Below are 20,170 nucleotides of genomic sequence, written 5' to 3' on the forward strand. Positions count from 1 at the left end.
GAGCTAAGAACATCAATGCTTGTTGTTTTCTCTACAGCCATGATGCACCACACATGCTCACACCTCTATCTAACAATCCATACATTAAACAATCCATCAGAGCTCACAGGGGCGGGGACTGAATATAGCAAAGCCAGACTGGGGTTTGTATATAATAATATATAGTAATAAATAAAGACACTTTGTACCCATAATATTTGCTGAATTCAGCATATTTGACAGAGAATATTTGTTTTATAGGTTTTTTTTGTTTGTTTATTTGTTGTTGTTTTCTCAGTGAATTGTACCGGAACATTCACCATACAACAAAAACATCAAAAGCCTTTAGAGATTTGGTGGAACAATGTTTACTTTTGTCATATGAAGCAGGTCACACAGGAGAATATCTTCTCATGGGCTTCTCAAAAATAGTTAAAAAACAAAAAAGCAGTCGCTCTTACTGTCACTGCTAAAGGTCGCACAAAGCCAGTTTGGTGAGTTGAAGCTTTCCAGGAGTCTCAAACTTACGTCAGCTTTCGGGGGTGTGACTGATTTTAAAAAACTGCATAAAAAGAGGCAGAGACAGACACACAGCAGGCACATCTGCCCCAGAGCTGAAACCTCCCAGAGCGGTTCAACACCCACCTCCACCTGCAGAGCTTCACCCACCTGCTGCTCCCCCCAACCTCCACAGGGTAAGATAAGATGCACTCTTTTCCCGTCTCTGCCGTCTCAGCTTCATGTAGAAGATGCTTCTGCATTTACAGAATCATTTTGGTTGTAATTTATTGAAGGGATTAAATAACTCGTTTTCCCACCTACTATGTGAACTGTTTCTCCCAGGCTCCATCATGGTGAAGCCAGGTGCACTGCTCCTCCTGCTGGCAGGTAAGCAGCCACTGAAAAGTTTCAGTGCTTTGGAATATAGCCTCTATTTTAAAGACATTTAATGACGACCTTAATTTCCTGCCAAATTAATTTAAAGGTAAAATCCTTTTTTCATTCATCACAGTGACACTGCAAAGGTTCAAAGCTGAGATAGTCACACAGCAGCTTTTTCACTTCTGCCTTTAAACCAAATGTGTCAACATGAATGAATCAAGGGTGCATAATTAACATGAGTCAAGTTGGGCAATTTTATTTCATTGATCAAGTTTATTAACTTTTAGTTTTTACATTGATGAATGAAATACTGCTGTTAGAATGAAGCCACCTCCTGTTGTAATTCACACTGAAGGAAAATATTTGGTTCAGTGTTTTACACCCAGAATTGACTGTGCGGATGAATGTCTGAAGCTTGAATTATAAAGTTGGTCTTGATGCAGAATGTTTCTTTTTCCTTTATATTCATGCTGTAGTTGCTGCAAGCTTTCGTCCGTCTCAGGCTGAAGAGTTTGATATCAGCAGTTGTTCCATCAACTATTATGGAACACTATACTCCAAGATAAATGTGAGTGATATTAAAACATTTCTGAGAAAGTCATCTTTTCCTCTACTGTTGTTATCTAACAAACAGACTGGTTGACTGCTGATGACTGTCTGTTAGCTAACATGTCTATCACAGATTTTATTTGTTTTTTGTTTGTTTTTGCTGAGAGTTCAATGAGACGTTTGAGTCTGTCATATTTGTGGAGTAAATGTGAAGCTACAACCAGCAGCCGGCAGTGGGACACGTTTTTAGATGTCTTACTTTAGTAGAAGTAGTAATACCACAGTGTAGAAATACTTTGTTACAAGTACAAAACCTGCATTTAAAATTTTACTGAAGTTAAAGTGCTCATCATACAGAGCAGGCCATTTCAGAATAATATAATTAATGCACGGTGGTGCAGTGGTTAGCACTGTCGCCTCACAGCAAGAGGGTAAAAGTGGGGCCAATTTTATGACTTTAAATACTAAAGAGTAGCCTGTAAAGTCTTCATATAACCTGTTATATTATTATATTATTAATTATAATATTAAGACAGTGACTCTTGACAGAGTGGCTTGTGTCTCTTAAAACAGAGCAATACTGTGACCTGTTATCTTAAGCTTAATAATTAAAACATAGTATCAACAGAGTGAATTTTCCTGTCTCATTGTTACATTCAAAAGACATCTAAGTGGTAAATTCCTCATAACTTTCCAATATTTTCCTCATTGAAGAACCATGTTACGAGGCACTTTCAGTTAAAGAGTTCAGTAGGTACATTTACAATTGATAGCTCACAATTAATTGCTAAGCGAGTGTAACCAGAAGTCTTTGGTCTGTGTGTAGCAGGTCAGCTGAATTACAAAAATGTGCAACTTGTCAACAGACAAGTGTTTAATTCAACATGCTGTTGTATAAAAAATAAAGAATAACAGATGAAAGATATGAAATGAAAGAATAAACACTGGTTACTTGGGTTTAAATGGAGCAGTTCCTCCAGAAATCTGTTATTAAACTCAACGTAAGAGCTGAGTGAAACAACATTTTCAGAATATTGTGTTTGTTTTCCCTCTCCAGGAAACCCTCAAGAGCTTCAAAAAGAGCCATAAAACAGAACTTTGTCTAACTCTTATTAGCCACAAAGAGTAAAACTATCCAGTGTTAGAAATGGCAGTAATTATAGAAAATAAAAACTGTAATTACATAGATTAAAAAACATAATATTGTGTCACAGAGCACATTTTTGAATGAATCCTTTACTGACATATTTGATGAGATGAAAAGATGCTGTTTTTAACTCAAATGCTGTCTTGAAAACACTTAATATTGTTGTTACTTCATATATGGCGTCTCTCTGTTTTCACAGGTGGCTGTAAACTCAGAAGATAAAACAGCTTTGGCTTGTTTTGTAGATGACCAATCATCTGAAATTACAGAGGACTGCATTTTTATGGGATTTGTGTTAACCTCCACCATAGAGAAGATAGGCTATCCCGAGTCCGTGTCACTGCCAGGGCTTTTTCCAGTTATCACAGAAGAAGCAAGCTGCTATACTGTGCTGAAATTCAAATCACCCACCCAAGACGTGAGTCATCATTCGTTTTAAGATTTTAGATTAATTGACTATTGAACATTTTGTAGAAAATAAAATGATGGTCATTTCCTGATATTTCCTGTTTGTTGTCTGTTGATGCCTTCAGGTGCAACTCACACTCTACAAAGCTGTCTCACAAGCAGCTCTAAAATTTGAAACAGTCCATATGATTTCAGATGTCCCTTCTTTGGTAAGTATATGTAAGACATAACTTTGGTCTCAGAGATAACTTTTGTCTTTAAACCAATCTGCTTTATGGCGACTGAACTTGATGGTGACCTCAGGCTGTGATGTCAGAGTCCAACATTCAGCGAGAGGTTAATCACTGCAGAGTTCACAGGATATTGATACAATATATGTATATGTATATATTCTTTTAATACACTAGTGGCATGCATACTGGACCGGATACTTGTGACATGTTTTGTAAGGTCATAATTTTGCTATTGCTGTCTATGAAGTCATTTACAAATATCTTTTTTTAAAAATTTTCTAATACTTTAATTACATAGGTAATAACACATTACCATCAAATCATGTTATTTTTTGGTTGTGAGGATAAGCAATTTAGGAATTTAATTTTAAAGAGTTTCTCATTGATAATATACAACACAGTGATATAACAATAATGCAGTGACACATTCATGTAGTATTTGACTTTCAACTTTTATTTTGTAGGGTATTTACATCCATGTTAGACTTCATTTAATACACCGTCTCACAGTTTCAGGGAACCAAAATGTATTCTGAACATAAGTGTAAAAAGAGAGTGGTCACTCATTGTGTAAACGCACAGAGAACGCACAAACATTCAGACACCAGCAGATGATCAAGTGAAACATTTAGCAGCTAACGAGGAGTTGGTAGTGACCAGAACAGAGCTAAAGGTAGACTGAATATTGGATGTACATGACCAGGGTGGCTGCGTGTTTGTTTGTGGTCTCTTTTTCCACTCAAGTGGCCAAAAAAGTTGATCAGAAATAAACATATTGGAGAGGCAAGTGCTGCTCTTGGATTTTACCTCCCCCCTCAGATTTATGTAGCTGTGTAGGAACTGAAGCGTCTGCTCATACAGCCACCACTCAAGTATGAAACTGCTCACTCAGTGTTACAGTGTTTACCTGGATGTCTACTGTTTTCTCATCTTTTTCTAGTTTGAGGTGTCTGCAAGAAGTGGAGGCAGTGTTGTGGCTTCTAAAGTTTTTACTAGCGATACTCTAAGTGCTGGAGACTACATAGACATAAGTGGATGCAGATATTCTGGTAGGTAAACGTGGTGTTTCCCAAAGAAGAGACTGGGACTCTTCAGGGATCCTCAAAACTAAACTGTGATCATTTAAAATTACTGTTATTTCCTTTTCTTACATTTCGATGAAGTTTTATATTAAACTAATTTCATTAACCTCCCATCACCTCCCAGGGGTTGCTGTGAAACGTGACGGTATGTACGAGAGCTCTACCTGCTCTGACGTAACCTGCGATGTTTTAGTCGGAACTGCCTCGGCAACAGACGCTTGTGACACTTTTGAGACTTGCGCGGCTGGCGTGTACGTATGTTTGCTTTATATCTGAAGTTTGAATAAAGGTTTGACCAAGTGATTTTGATGAAGTGGACTGAAGGCGACTTGTATTCAGACAAACATCACCTGAGAATTATTATTATTATGGATCTTTTTGATTTAAAAAAATCTATCCATGGCTGATTAATGCTTCATTAATGCTTCAGTCGATAAAACTTAAAACAAGACTCCACCAATTAAATCTCACTTCCATAACACTGACAGATTGATAATGGACAGTTTATAAAAAGAATAAAAGTCGATGCAGCAGATCTTTCACACTGTTATGAATAATAATGATAATAATTACTGTAATCAGTAAACCTTTGGACTGGGGTTGCAGTACAGCCTTTTTTTTTAATCCAATATTGCTCAAAAGGTTTGAGTTGGTTTTTCTTAACTCGCTGAGTGATTTTCAAGATTGTTTTTGTCTGGATATCTGTCTGGAAGGGTTAGGGTCGTAAACACTGACCTTTGTGACAACAGCTATTATTATGATATATTTCTTCAAAGTTCAGAGTTACAGATAGTCCTTTTCACTCATGGTCACCATTTTAGACATACTTAAGTCATCAGAGAGGAGCTGTACCGAAGTATTAAAGATAAAGGAATGATTTAATCAGAGCAGCAGAATCAATCTTAAAAAACACCTCATTTTCCATAATGCAACCCAATAGCACCCCATGGTCCCAGCTTGGTCTAAATAAAGATATGTATTATTAAGACCTACTTATGATTTAAGAGTTATCAGAGAGAAATTATTATAGACATTATACAAGTGTTTCCACAGACTGAAATCTTTATGTGTATAATTGGTGGAGTGGCCCTTACGGTTCAAAGCACTTAACTTTATCAGCAGTGGAGAAGACCTCTTCAAACGATAAAATATCTCTCTGTCTTTGGATTTTGGTTTCAGAAATAAAAAGTCACAAAATATCTGTCTCTTTCTCTTCTCCATCAGATGCGTTACACCCAAGGCAGTGTGCACTGTGACTGGTTCTTCTATCATTGATTTCAACAATAACGCAATCAAAGTCACAGATCGCTGCGCATACACTCTGTTGAAGCCTTCATCAGGCTCCAGTTATGACCTGGTGGCAGTTTTCAAGGAACGACGACGTAAAGATGTGGCATTTTTGGACCACTTGATATTTCAAGTGTCGGGGACAAAGATCTATGTGGAACAAGGTGGAAGAGTTGAGGTAAGCTGCAACAATCCAGCTCAAAGCAAGCAACAGTGTGTTTATAGAGTTGTGTCAAAGATCCACCATAGACGCTCTCTCTTTGATCCATCACTGATGATCAGTACATGCCTGGAGTTATTCAAAGTGGAGACATGTGCGCTGGCACCTTTCCTTCTGAGACAGAGTGGTTAAGCAGCATCAAATAGAAAAACTCAAGCATTTCTATTTGATGCTACAAAGTTATCAGTGTATGATTTATTTCTATGAAACAGTAATCTAAAAGTTCCACTGTGTGGCTTTCACAGCTTTCAAATGTCAGGTATTTACTGGTCAGTATTAATTCATGTCATTAATTAGATTTTATTTTCACACTCCTCACACTTGATGTTTAATACTGGTGAACTTTGTGATGTCTGCTGTACAGAGAGGTGTTTTATTGATATACCCTTTGTACCAAATATATAACAATACATGATAAAGACTATAGAATTGTCATTTGGAAAGTTACTACCATTTTTATTACAACCCTTCCCTCGTGGATATAGATAATGTGAAATGTAAATAAAGGTGCAAGAATAAATCAATAGACAAAAAATCTCAAAATCCACAATCTAAGTGGGGACATGCAAATATGGAGACACGGCAACCTGTGTGTTAATGTGTAATCTGTACATTTAAAACACCTTCCTCAAAAACTATTTTGTGAGTATGAAATAGTTCTAACCAACCAACCAACCAACCAACCAAACAAACAAACAAACAAACAAAACACGTGTAGAATTGAGATTCAGAAATATCTGTGTGAAAGTCGTCATGTTGGGAAGACATTCTCAAATTGAGTTCATTTATGTGTCAGTTAAATGTTTTCGTAGATAATTTGTTTGTGTATTTGCAGAGCTGCTTGTATTCATAGAAAACGTTTTAAAGTTACAGATTACACATTTACACACAGGTTGTCGATCAGTTCACACAAATAGTACTGACACGAATGCACCTCCAAATGCTGAGCACATGCATGCATATATTTCAGACACTTGACCCAGTGTGTCCTTCACTGATCTTCTGTGATGTAGGTTGATAGTAACCCACTGACACTCACCGACCAGTTTGAGACCCAGCACGGTGTGGAGATCCGCAAGGTACAGAACGAAGTTACTTTCAAGGTACCCGGCACCTCATTGGAAGTCGTCTATGATGGCTACAGTGCACATGTGTCAGGTAAAGAAAACTATAAATTCTTATATATTTATAATAATGACAGAAGTGATTATTATGTCAAGGGTTCATTGATTTGTCTTTATGTCACTCCTCACATTGACCAGGACCAACTGACAGTAATGTCAAGGGCATGTGTGGTAACCCCTCTGATGCAGTCTACGCCCCCACCTTCAGTGACCTCAAGTCTTCTGAAAGTGACTCTGAGTATGACTTAGTCTTAACTTGATACACTAACTGACACCAACCTCTTTATTGATTTTGTTCAGGTGTTAAGTTCAATGTGCTGTTTGTCTCCCCCCAGATGTGGCACTGAAAAAACCGACGACAGCATTGATCCAGACTGCGCGCCCATAACTGCTCAGTAAGAACTGAACATATCAGAACATGTTTTTGACCACAGTAAGAATGTTTTTGAAACACTGAACATTAACAAAAGAGGATTGAAGCCGAACATTTTGTTAGATGTAATTTTTTTGGAGAAAAAAAACAACAACATCTATCTTTTGTTATTACATTCTGACTGTTGGACTTTACGATGCTCTGGAGTTATTGGACATGTTTGGATCACAGGACTACTGGGATCTAATTCCATGAATAGTGAAATGTGAACTGATAATATTAGCCTAAACTTTATCTGCCACTGTGCAGAAATACTGGTTTAATAAAAAGCTTTACAGCATTAGAATGTTGAGGGTCAATTTTATGAATGAATGTTTGAACTATCAGAAAAGTGCTAATTTACTCTCATTCTTCCTCTCTGCATGGCTGGAACAGCTGTGAACTCCTGAACCAGGCTCCCTTCGATACCTGCAATGAGCACATTGACACAACGTCCTACATCAGTGCCTGCAAATCCATCTTGTGCCACTACCCAGATGTGGACGGTCACAAATGCCAGTTTTTTGAGGCTTATGCCAAGTCCTGCAAACTGTCCTTCGACATCACATTGGACTGGAGTTCAGTAGAGGGCTGCTGTAAGATCATCATTCAGTTTTCTTTATTGTTTTTGATGCAATGGGATGAGACGAGATCACACTGAAATGATTTCCCCTGCTGTTCCAAGCTGAAACTATTTCTAATCATACAGACCAGAGAAAGTAGAATGAACTTGACAGAAACAGAGTGACTTGGGGTGAAACACACCGTCCACAACCTTCAATTTTAATGCTGAAGCTCATGATGTGAAGATCTCTGTACAGCATGAGTTTAAAATATTTATCCTCCTGAGACTGGAGCTGATGTTCGGGATTATTAACGCGTGATAAGTATAAAAAACTAAGCATTGTCATGTTTGGAGGAAAAAAAAATGTCCCGACACCTTGTGATTTGTTCATTTTGTAACTCTGTAGGAATTTTCACTGCTCGTTACTCCAAGATAGGAGTGTCCCATTGTCTGTAGGAACGGTCTGTCGCACCTAATTGGCCTGTGTGAAGGGCTGCAATAATCCAGTGATAGAGTCCCAATGTCCTTTAATGAGACAACAGTAAAATCTGTATGTCCTTAAACGTGTACTTTCTACTTAACAGGGTCTTAGCTTGTCATTGTTGCCACAATCGCTCGAATCTGAATTCCATATCAAACGACAGACATTATTTAGTGTAAATCATCAAGTTTCAGCCGTAACATTTGATCAGGTCCACTTTCGTGTCGGATCGGCTGCAGACTGACTTGGCAGTGATGGCCACCATCTTGTTCAAACATGGATTGGTGTACTGTGCTTTTGCTACCACTAGATGGCACAAAAAAAGTGTCTACGATCAAGGACAACAGGTCTTAGTTAAGCAGAATGACGTATAAGATGCAGTAAACCCAAATGCAATGTCCTCAAACGAGGACGCAGGGTCAGGACAGACGATGCATCACATTTTTTTAACATTACATGTCACAAGTAGCTGTCAGATAAATGAAGTGGAATCAAAGTCAAAGTAAGTCGAGTTTAAAGCAGCACATAAATTAAATTAATAATGTTCCACGACCAGTTGGTTATTTTTCTTCTTCTTTTTTTTTTTTTTTCTTTTTCGCGTCCTGTTCATGTCATTCATCCTTCATTTGAGAGTGAAGCTCATCTGTCTGTCTGTCTGTCTGTCTGTCTTTCTGTCTGTCTGTCTGTCTGTAGCATCTGACCCTCATCCCTGTCACAGCCAGCACTGCGCTGACCACGAGTTCTGTGGTGATAAGACGGATGGAACCCGCTGCTTCTGCCGGGCCCTGTATGCCGCCCAGTACCCAAATACTTTCGGTACAGTGCAACATCTGTAGCATGAAAGAACCTGGGGAAACTTGGATTATATTTTTACAGTAAATTCTGAGTAAACTGTGCAGAGTGCTCTCAGAGGAAGGCAATGACACAGAACAGAGGAGCATTTAACTCACCTGCTGATACACCCGAATTGATTTTATTTAGGCAAACATGTGGCAGAGGCACAGCTGTTTGGATTTTGTGGTTTGTAGTTGATTAAAAAATGGGAGTATTTCTGCCTCCATAACAGCTCAGAATCAAAGACATTTTATTTTATTAATGGGACAACAGCAGCACAAACTGTTACTGATTAGATGGCTCAAATAGACCCATACTGAAGATGGTGATATTTTGACGTCTTTGTCCTGTTGGGTGTTCAGGTGAACCAACTGCCTGCACGACAAAGACTGCTACTCTTAAGATGGCAAACTGTTTGCTGGAGGACAGTGGCATTGACCACACCACCCTACACCTCAAGCAGACGGACTGCACTGGTACTTTTGATTCCATGACCAACATGGTGACCTTCCACTTCGATGACAGCAGCAACACCTGTGGGACGGAGGTTTCGGTGGGTGCTCTCCTAGGGTTGCAGAATTCTGGAATATTCAAGGTGGAGACTTTCCATGAGAAATAATGTAATTAAAATATAAACAACAGGGATTTTGACTCGGGCTGGATTCACCATGTCATATGCAGATGAAAAAACAAACCTTTTACCATGCAGCTCAGTCGCTAGAAGTAAATGTTCTTTCATCTGAAATTATATCTGTGTTCATGTCACAATACAGAAAGAGGGCAACGACGTGAAATACGCAAACACCATCACAACTCAGGACTATTCCAATGACGTTATCGTTCGCCACGACCAAGTGATGATCGACTTCTCCTGCCTCTACAGAATCCCTGAGCTCAACCAAGTGACCTTAAAGATCGTGGACAGGTGTGTGGAGGCCGACTGAGCTCCAGCTGGTCATTTCTGTGCAGCTTGTTGAAGTTTAACATGGCTGAAGTGTGCGTGTTTGTGTGTGTGCTCTGCAGCTCTGTGGAGAAGACAATTACTTCTGGAGATTTTACTTTCTCACTGACGATGAGCGCGTACACTGACAGCCAGCACCAGAACCTTATTGATGAGAACACTGACCTCCACCTGAACCAGAAGATCTATGTGACGCTGATGACGACAGGGCTGGATTCCAACAAGGTTGTCTTAGTGACCAAATCCTGCTCAGCAGAAAGCGAGGAAGCAGGAGTCGGCGATTCACCGTACAACCTCATCAGTAACAAGTGAGACTCTGTCAGAGGCTGTATGGATCAACTGTTGATGCTGCTGATGTCATCATGAGTGTTTTCTGGTTTCTGAGCAGATGTGGTGATGACTCGACGGTGGAGCTGGAGGGAAACGGGGTGCAAACGTCCAACTCCTTCTCTTTCAACCTGTTCCAGTTCACTGGGAAAAGTGGCAAGATCAACCTGAACTGTGAGGTGGAGCTGTGCCTGCCTGAGGAGGAACAATGCGATCCGGTAAGAGGGGTGGAGGAAGTACTCACAAACAACATCGTAAAACTTAACAGTAACCAACCTAAAAGTACTCACTACACTGTATGGTTCCTTTCACAGTATTATTCTTAAAGGATTATTAGTAGTGATGCATTAATGTGTGAGCAGCAGCATAGATGGAGGTGGAGCTAGGTGGTGTATTAAGTGTTGATCACCCCAGTTACCAGAAGAAAATGCTGACGTTACATTTCATCCATTTCAACGTTTCTAAAGTGACGTAGTATATCGAGGTGGAGGGGATGGTGGATGCTGCCTGCCAATCTGCAGACCACTGCTCACAAGGGATGCTGTTCTAAACATTATTATCACTTTTGATATAATTATTAAATACATTTGACCATGCCGGTTCCATTTAAATGTGTTACAACAGTAAATTTGACCTCAACTGTGCTGGTCCCCTCCGAAAACTGCTCCTGAGAAATACTTCTGTTTATTGTCCCCCCCAACAATGAAATAGAATTTCCGCCCTTGTACAAAATAACATCTTTATGCAACGTATGCGTGGTTTGCAGAAACGTACATGCCATTGATGCATTTCATCTATTTATTTATTTTGCTGACTGGGATGAGACGAATCCGTTACAAAACATTTCTGCCCTGAAAAATTTGCAGTGCCTTAAAAATATTTCAGCCAGTTTTCAATTAAGATCGTCTTGTTAAAAAGTATGATTAAGAAATGAAACATATATCCCTGTGTCTTAAAATAAAGAATAATGCAGGTTAAAGAATGTGCACTGTCAATGAGTATAGAAGTGTTGACCTTGGTGAAGCCAACACACCTGACCGTCCTCTCTGTCTTACAGGACTGTAGCAGTAAAAGGAGGCGCAGATCTTTCAGGTCTAAATATGATAGAAACTCGGCCCGTATCTCTATGTCCTGGAATAATTAAAGACAGCTCCCCTTCTGATGGATTACAAGGTATGTATGAGTATATTTGTTTTTTAGGAATTAATTTGTTGTTGAAGTCAGAGCTGATTTGCTTTTCTTGGAGCTAAAGATGTAGAGTTTGTTCTGCAGGTGGTGCTAGAGGAAGGGTCCTTAATTTAAAAAGGGTTCATCCTCTCATTAGCAGAAAGTTAAACGACAATCTTAGATATTTGATCTTTCAAGTCCAAACCATGACTCATCATAGTTTTGTCCTCTCAGGTGATTCCTGATTTGAGCTTCATCCCAACAAGAAGTTATCGTTGCTGTGAAACAGCGTCGGCAGATAATCTTCGTTTCATCCACCTGAGATGGCGTTTATTATCTCTGCAGAATCTGTGGGCTGCTGATTCGACCCACTGATTCATGCACATATAATCTGTGGTGTAATAATTGAAGTATAGTCCAGTGAAGTACAAAATAATCAATGAAGGGTTTAGAGGGTTTTATTGAGTCCATGCACTACTTCCTGGTCCTGTGGGTTCTTTTGAAATATACACTGCTGTGGAAAAGTTTGGAATCAGCTGTTTTATTGATATTTTTTTTATTCCTTCAATTTTATTTTAAAAGAGATTAAAAACAGTTTAATTCAGACATTTGATGTATTTGAAATCATTTTGGCTCCAGAAGAAGAAGAAGAATGAAATGAACTTACTTTATCATGAAACTACATCAGTGTAACTGGATTTATTTGTAAAGAGGACTTTATAAACCCTGAAAGCATCAAAGAGCATTCAAACATATGGAGTTGTCCTCTCAGACAGAAGCTTCTGTGGCAGCGGATTACAAACTTTTGCACCATTGTGTTTTTTTTAATTTCTTCTTTAATCTAATTTCACCTGCCTTCTTTAAATGTACACAGCTTAAATGCTACCCAGTGAATGAAGGAACACAAATTTCTGTTTCAGTGACATGAAGTAAAAAGAAGTTTCAGCTGAAAGACAGCGAGAAGGTTTTAAGATCCAGTTGAAGGAAAATCCTGATGTGAATGTGAATGTTCAAATGGTGATTGTTGGTAGATTAATGATTGTCAGTTAAATAACACAGAGGCATGCTGTTGTACTGTTACTATTTTATCATTACTGTCAGCAAAACAAAGACCAAAAAAAATCAGTAAAGGGTGTGGGAAAACACAAGTCTCAGTCATTCATTTGTTCATCTTTTATTCATTCATCTTTTTTTTCTTGAACCTCAGCCTGCGTGTGTGTGTGTGTGTGTGTGTGTGTGTGTGTGTGTGTGGGTGTGGGTGTGTGTGTATGTGTGTGACCAGATGATGTGGTTAGTGCACACCGCAGTGATAATAATTCATTTAAACCAATGTAGCATGCAGTTTGGTTCCGCTCTAACAGGCTGTGCACAGAGAGCGCGGACCTGCAGCCGCTGCGACATCCTTAAAGCGTGTTTAGAAGATAATTATATAAATTATTATGTGGCAATTTAAAACAGAAAAAGGAGTGGAAAGTGAGGAGAGGAGAAGAGCAGACCGCACTTGGACTGATTATTTTTATCTAGTCAGAGAACAGCGTTCTCAGAAAGACAGAAAATCAGTATTTCCTGAATTCCTCTTATCTGGTGTTGCTCTTAAAGTGTGTAATGAGATTAAATATCCCAGCTGTGACATTGTCATTGATTTATCTGATATACACAAAGATATCTACAGACAGTGTCGCAAGTTGTTCGCAAATTCAGCATGTGCTCGGTTAATGTGAACATAGTTCTTTTTATACTGCCCACTTGTGGTGCTCCTACAGGAAAAGCAAAGCCTATAATGATGGCATGAGACTGCTTTTTAAACCTCCATGATGGTGTAGCACCAGCCAAATGTCGGTGTGCCTACCTGCTCTGCCTTAACACAAGATCTTATACAGTACAGGCCAAAAGTTTGGACACACCTTCTCATTCAATGCGTTTTCTTTATTTTCATGACTATTTACATTGTAGATTCTCACTGAAGGCATCAAAACTATGAATGAACACGTGGAGTTATGTACTTAACAAAAAAAGGTGAAATAACTGAAAACATGTTTTATATTCTAGTTTCTTCAAAATAGCCACCCTTTGCTCTGATTACTGCTTTGCACACTCTTGGCATTCTCTCCATGAGCTTCAAGAGGTAGTCACCTGAAATGGTTTCCACTTCACAGGTGTGCCTTATCAGGGTTAATTAGTGGAATTTCTTGCTTTATCAATGGGGTTGGGACCATCAGTTGTGTTGTGCAGAAGTCAGGTTAATACACAGCCGACAGCCCTATTGGACAACTGTTAAAATTCATATTATGGCAAGAACCAATCAGCTAACTAAAGAAAAACGAGTGGCCATCATTACTTTAAGAAATGAAGGTCAGTCAGTCCGGAAAATTGCAAAAACTTTAAATGTGTCCCCAAGTGGAGTCGCAAAAACCATCAAGCGCTCCAACGAAACTGGCACACATGAGGACCGACCCAGGAAAGGAAGACCAAGAGTCACCTCTGCTTCTGAGGATAAGTTCATCCGAGTCACCAGCCTCAGAAATGGCAAGTTAACAGCAGCTCAGATCAGAGAGCAGATGAATGCCACACAGAGTTCTAGCAGCAGACCCATCTCTAGAACAACTGTTAAGAGGAGACTGCGCGAATCAGGCCTTCATGGTCAAATAGCTGCTAGGAAACCACTGCTAAGGAGAGGCAACAAGCAGAAGAGATTTGTTTGGGCCAAGAAACACAAGGAATGGACATTAGACCAGTGGAAATCTGTGCTTTGGTCTGATGAGTCCAAATTTGACATCTTTGGTTCCAACCGCCGTGTCTTTGTGAGACGCAGAAAAGGTGAACGGATGGATTCCACATGCCTGGTTCCCACTGTGAAGCATGGAGGAGGAGGTGTGATGGTGTGGGGGTGTTTTGCTGGTGACACTGTTGGGGATTTATTCAAAATTGAAGGCACACTGAACCAGCATGGCTACCACAGCATCCTGCAGCGACATGCCATCCCATCCGGTTTGCGTTTAGTTGGACGATCATTTATTTTTCAACAGGACAATGACCCCAAACACACCTCCAGGCTGTGTAAGGGCTATTTGACCAAGAAGGAGAGTGATGGAGTGCTGCGGCAGATGACCTGGCCTCCACAGTCACCGGACCTGAACCCATTCGAGATGGTTTGGGGTGAGCTGGACCGCAGAGTGAAGGCAAAGGGGCCAACAAGTGCTAAACGCCTCTGGGAACTCCTTCAAGACTGTTGGAAAACCATTTCAGGTGACTACCTCTTGAAGCTCATGGAGAGAATGCCAAGAGTGTGCAAAGCAGTAATCAGAGCAAAGGGTGGCTATTTTGAAGAAACTAGAATATAAAACATGTTTTCAGTTATTTCACCTTTTTTTGTTAAGAACATAACTCCACATGTGTTCATTCATAGTTTTGATGCCTTCAGTGAGAATCTACAATGTAAATAGTCATGAAAATAAAGAAAACGCATTGAATGAGAAGGTGTGTCCAAACTTTTGGCCTGTACTGTATATGGATATATGTGCAGGCTACGAGGCACAAACACATTTTGCTGGCTTTTTATTCCTTAACTTGAACACAGGTCACTGTGGCGCCATGACCAATGCCAAAACAATGTTCAACAAGTGCTCCTCGCTTCCACGCCCACACCAGCAGGAATAACAACAACCCTCCCTCCTCAAGCCTCTTCCAATCACAGGTAGGTATCTCATAGAGGTCACTGTCATAGGCGCTAGGATTGACTGACAGGTGCTGAAGTTCAACGTGGCATGGTTGTTGGTGCCAGGCGGGCTGGTCTGAGTATTTACTGGGATTTTCAGCACAACCATCTCTAGGGTTTACAGAGGATGGTCCCAAAAAGAGAAAATATCCAGTGAGCCAAAATGCCTTGTTGATGCCAGAGGTCAGAGGAGAATGGCCAGACTGGTTCAAGATGATAGAAAGGCAACAGGAAGTCAAATAAGCACTGGTTCCAACCAAGGTGTGCAGAAGAGCATCTCTGAAGCAACAACACCTTGTCCAACCTTGAAGCAGATGGGCTACAGCAGCAGAAGACCACACCAGGTGCCACTCCTGTCAGCTAACAACAGGAAACTGAGGCTAAAATTCACACGGGTTTTCTCACCAAAACTGGACAATAGAAGATTGGAAAAACGCTGCCTGGTCTGATGAGTCTGGACTTGTGTTGCCACATTCAGATGGTGGGGTCAGAAAAAAGTCATAGTATAGCATGTGGTCCAAAATGATGAAAGAAAGGTCACAGTATAGCATGTGGTCCAAAATCCGGAAAAAAAGTCATAGTATAGTATGTCGTCCAAAATCATGAAAAAAAGGTCACAGTATAGCATATGGTCCAAAACCATGAAAAAAATCATAGTATAGCATGTCGTCCAAAACCATGAAAAAAGTCATAGTATAGTATGTCGTCCAAAATCACGAAAAAAAGTCATAGTATAGTATGTCGTCCAAAATCATGAAAAAAAGTCATAGTATAGTATGTCGTCCAAAACCATGAAAAAAAGTCATAGTATAGCATGTCGTCCAAAATCATGAAAAAAAGTCATAGTATAGTATGTCGTCCAAAACCATGAAAAAAAGGTCATAGTACAGTATGTCGTCAAAACCATGAAAAAAAGTCATAGTATAGCATGTCGTGAAAAATCATGACAAAAAAAGTCATAGTATAGCATGTCGTCCAAAATCATGAAAAAAAGGTCAGAGTATAGCATATCGTCCAAAACCATGAAAAAAGGTCATAGTATAGCATGTCGTCCAAAACCATGAAAAAAAGTCATAGTATAGTATGTGGTCCAAAATCATGAAAAAAGTCATGGTATAGTATGTCGTCCAAAATCATGAAAAAAGTCATAGTATAGTATGTCGTCCAAAACCATGAAAAAAAGTCATAGTATAGCATGTCGTCCAAAACCATGAAAAAAAGGTCATAGTACAGTATGTCGTCAAAACCATGAAAAAAAGGTCATAGTATAGCATGTCGTCCAAAACCATGAAAAAAAGTCATAGTATAGCATGTCGTCCAAAATCATGACAAAAAAAGTCATAGTATATCATGTGGTCCAAAATCATGACAAAAAAAGTCATAGTATAGCATGTTGTCCAAAACCATGAAAAAAAGGTCATAGTATAGCATGTCGTCCAAAACCATGAAAAAAAGGTCATAGTATAGCATGTGGTAAAAAATCATGAAAAAAAGGTCATAGTATAGCATGTCGTCCAAAATCATGAAAAAAGGTCATAGTATAGCATGTGGTCCAAAATCACGAAAAAAAGGTCATAGTATAGCATGTCGTCCAAAACCATGAAAAAAAGTCATAGTATAGCATGTCATCCAAAACCATGAAAAAAAGTCATAGTATAGCATGTCGTCCAAAACCATGAAAAAAAGTCATAGTATAGCATGTCGTCCAAAACCATGAAAAAAAGGTCATAGTATAGCATGTGGTCCAAAATCATGAAAAAAAGGTCATAGTATAGCATGTGGTCCAAAACCATGAAAAAAAGGTCATAGTATAGCATGTCATCCAAAACCATGAAAAAAAGTCATAGTATAGCATGTCGTCCAAAACCATGAAAAAAGTCATAGTATAGCATGTGGTCCAAAATCATGAAAAAAGGTCATAGTATAGCATGTCGTCCAAAACCATGAAAAAAGGTCATAGTATAGCATGTGGTCCAAAATCATGAAAAAAGGTCATAGTATAGCATGTCGTCCAAAACCATGAAAAAAAGTCATAGTATAGCATGTGGTCCAAAACCATGAAAAAAAGGTCATAGTATAGCATGTCGTCCAAAACCATGAAAAAAAGGTCATAGTATAGCATGTGGTCCAAAATCATGAAAAAAAGTCATAGTATAGCATGTCGTCCAAAACCATGAAAAAAAGGTCATAGTATAGCATGTCGTCCAAAACCATGAAAAAAAGGTCATAGTATAGCATGTCGTCCAAAACCATGAAAAAAAGGTCATAGTATAGCATGTGGTCCAAAACCATGAAAAAAAGTCATAGTATAGCATGTCGTCCAAAACCATGAAAAAAGGTCATAGTATAGCATGTGGTAAAAAATCATGAAAAAAAGGTCATAGTATAGCATGTGGTCCAAAACCATGAAAAAAGGTCATAGTATAGCATGTCGTCCAAAACCATGAAAAAAGGTCATAGTATAGTAGGTGGTAAAAAATCATGAAAAAAAGGTCATAGTGTAGCATGTCGTCCAAAACCATGAAAAAAAGTCATAGTATAGCATGTGGTTCAAAACCATGAAAAAAAGTCATAGTATAGCATGTCGTCCAAAACCATGAAAAAAGGTCATAGTATAGTATGTGGTAAAAAACCATGAAAAAAGGTCATAGTACAGTATGTCGTCAAAACCATGAAAAAAAGGTCATAGTATATCATGTGGTCCAAAATCATGATTAAAAAAGTCATAGTATAGCATGTTGTCCAAAACCATGAAAAAAAGGTCATAGTATAGCATGTCATCCAAAACCATGAAAAAAAGTCATAGTATAGCATGTCGTCCAAAACCATGAAAAAAAGTCATAGTATAGCATGTGGTAAAAAATCATGAAAAAAAGGTCATAGTATAGCATGTCGTCCAAAACCATGAAAAAAAGGTCATAGTATAGCATGTCGTCCAAAATCATGAAAAAAGGTCATAGTATAGTAGGTGGTAAAAAATCATGAAAAAAAGGTCATAGTGTAGCATGTCGTCCAAAACCATGAAAAAAAGTCATAGTATAGCATGTGGTTCAAAACCATGAAAAAAAGGTCATAGTATAGCATGTCGTCCAAAACCATGAAAAAAGGTCATAGTATAGTATGTGGTAAAAAACCATGAAAAAAAGGTCATAGTACAGTATGTCGTCAAAACCATGAAAAAAAGGTCATAGTATAGCATGTCGTCCAAAATCATGACAAAAAAAGTCATAGTATAGCATGTCGTCCAAAATCATGACAAAAAAAGTCATAGTATATCATGTTGTCCAAAACCATGAAAAAAAGGTCATAGTATAGCATGGCGTCCAAAACCATGAAAAAAAGGTCATAGTATAGTATGTGGTAAAAAATCATGAAAAAAAAGTCATAGTATAGCATGTGGTCCAAAACCATGAAAAAAAGTCATAGTATAGCATGTGGTCCAAAACCATGAAAAAAAGTCATAGTATAGCATGTCGTCCAAAACCATGAAAAAAAGGTCATAGTATAGTATGTGGTAAAAAACCATGAAAAAAAGGTCATAGTACAGTATGTCGTCAAAACCATGAAAAAAAGTCATAGTATAGCATGTCGTCCAAAACCATGAAAAAAAGGTCATAGTATAGTATGTGGTAAAAAATCATGAAAAAAAAGTCATAGTATAGTATGTGGTCCAAAACCATGAAAAAAAGTCATAGTATAGCATGTCGTCCAAAACCATGAAAAAAAGGTCATAGTATAGCATGTCGTCCAAAACCATGAAAAAAAGTCATAGTATAGCATGTGGTCCAAAAACATGAAAAAAAGTCATAGTATAGCATGTCGTCCAAAACCATGAAAAAAAGTCATAGTATAGCATGTCGTCCAAAATCATGAAAAAAAGTCATAGTATAGCATGTCGTCCAAAACCATGAAAAAAAGTCATAGTATAGCATGTGGTAAAAAATCATGAAAAAAAGGTCATAGTACAGTATGTCGTCAAAACCATGAAAAAAAGTCATAGTATAGCATGTCGTCCAAAACCATGAAAAAAAGTCATAGTATAGCATGTCGTCCAAAACCATGAAAAAAAGTCATAGTATAGCATGTCGTCCAAAATCATGAAAAAAAGTCATAGTATAGCATGTGGTCCAAAATCATGAAAAAAAGTCATAGTATAGCATGTGGTCCAAAATCATGAAAAAAAGTCATAGTATAGCATGTGGTCCAAAATCATGAAAAAAAGTCATAGTATAGCATGTGGTCCAAAATCATGAAAAAAAGGTCATAGTATAGCATGTCGTCCAAAACCATGAAAAAAGGTCATAGTATAGCATGTGGTCCAAAACCATGAAAAAAAAGTCATAGTATAGCATGTCGTCCAAAACCATGAAAAAAAGTCATAGTATAGCATGTCGTCCAAAACCATGAAAAAAAGTCATAGTATAGCATGTCGTCCAAAACCATGAAAAAACGTCATAGTATAGCATGTCGTCCAAAACCATGAAAAAATGTCATAGTATAGCATGTCGTCCAAAACCATGAAAAAAAGTCATAGTATAGCATGTCGTCCAAAACCATGAAAAAAAGTCACAGTATAGCATGTCGTCCAAAACCATGAAAAAAGTCATAGTATAGCATGTCGTCCAAAACCATGAAAAAAAGGTCACAGTATAGCATGTCGTCCAAAATCACGAAAAAAAGGTCATAGTATAGCATGTGGTCCAAAACCATGAAAAAACATCATAGTATAGCATGTCGTCCAAAATCATGAAAAAAAAGTCATAGTATAGTATGTCGTCCAAAACCATGAAAAAACTT

At 38.5% G+C, this 20,170-nt stretch overlaps 1 protein-coding gene across 1 annotated transcript in view; it reads left to right on the forward strand.

The window, feature by feature from the left end:
• LOC125885254 (alpha-tectorin-like) overlaps positions 1-11,993 on the forward strand; it is a 30,660-nt gene extending 18,667 nt beyond the window's left edge. The window contains exons 7-23 of the mRNA XM_049570804.1: positions 823-867; positions 2,869-2,975; positions 3,091-3,174; positions 4,139-4,247; positions 4,405-4,531; positions 5,505-5,745; positions 6,801-6,945; positions 7,050-7,149; positions 7,247-7,306; positions 7,720-7,919; positions 9,063-9,185; positions 9,566-9,756; positions 9,977-10,128; positions 10,227-10,472; positions 10,553-10,709; positions 11,549-11,664; positions 11,893-11,993. Coding sequence (XP_049426761.1) covers positions 823-867; positions 2,869-2,975; positions 3,091-3,174; positions 4,139-4,247; positions 4,405-4,531; positions 5,505-5,745; positions 6,801-6,945; positions 7,050-7,149; positions 7,247-7,306; positions 7,720-7,919; positions 9,063-9,185; positions 9,566-9,756; positions 9,977-10,128; positions 10,227-10,472; positions 10,553-10,709; positions 11,549-11,635 — 2,174 coding nt within the window. The 3' untranslated portion in view covers positions 11,636-11,664; positions 11,893-11,993. The remainder of the gene's footprint in view (positions 1-822; positions 868-2,868; positions 2,976-3,090; positions 3,175-4,138; positions 4,248-4,404; positions 4,532-5,504; positions 5,746-6,800; positions 6,946-7,049; positions 7,150-7,246; positions 7,307-7,719; positions 7,920-9,062; positions 9,186-9,565; positions 9,757-9,976; positions 10,129-10,226; positions 10,473-10,552; positions 10,710-11,548; positions 11,665-11,892) is intronic.
• Positions 11,994-20,170: the final 8,177 nt, after the last annotated feature.

Source organism: Epinephelus fuscoguttatus, linkage group LG24 (assembly GCF_011397635.1).
Source record: "Epinephelus fuscoguttatus linkage group LG24, E.fuscoguttatus.final_Chr_v1".
NCBI lineage: Eukaryota > Metazoa > Chordata > Actinopteri > Perciformes > Serranidae > Epinephelus > Epinephelus fuscoguttatus.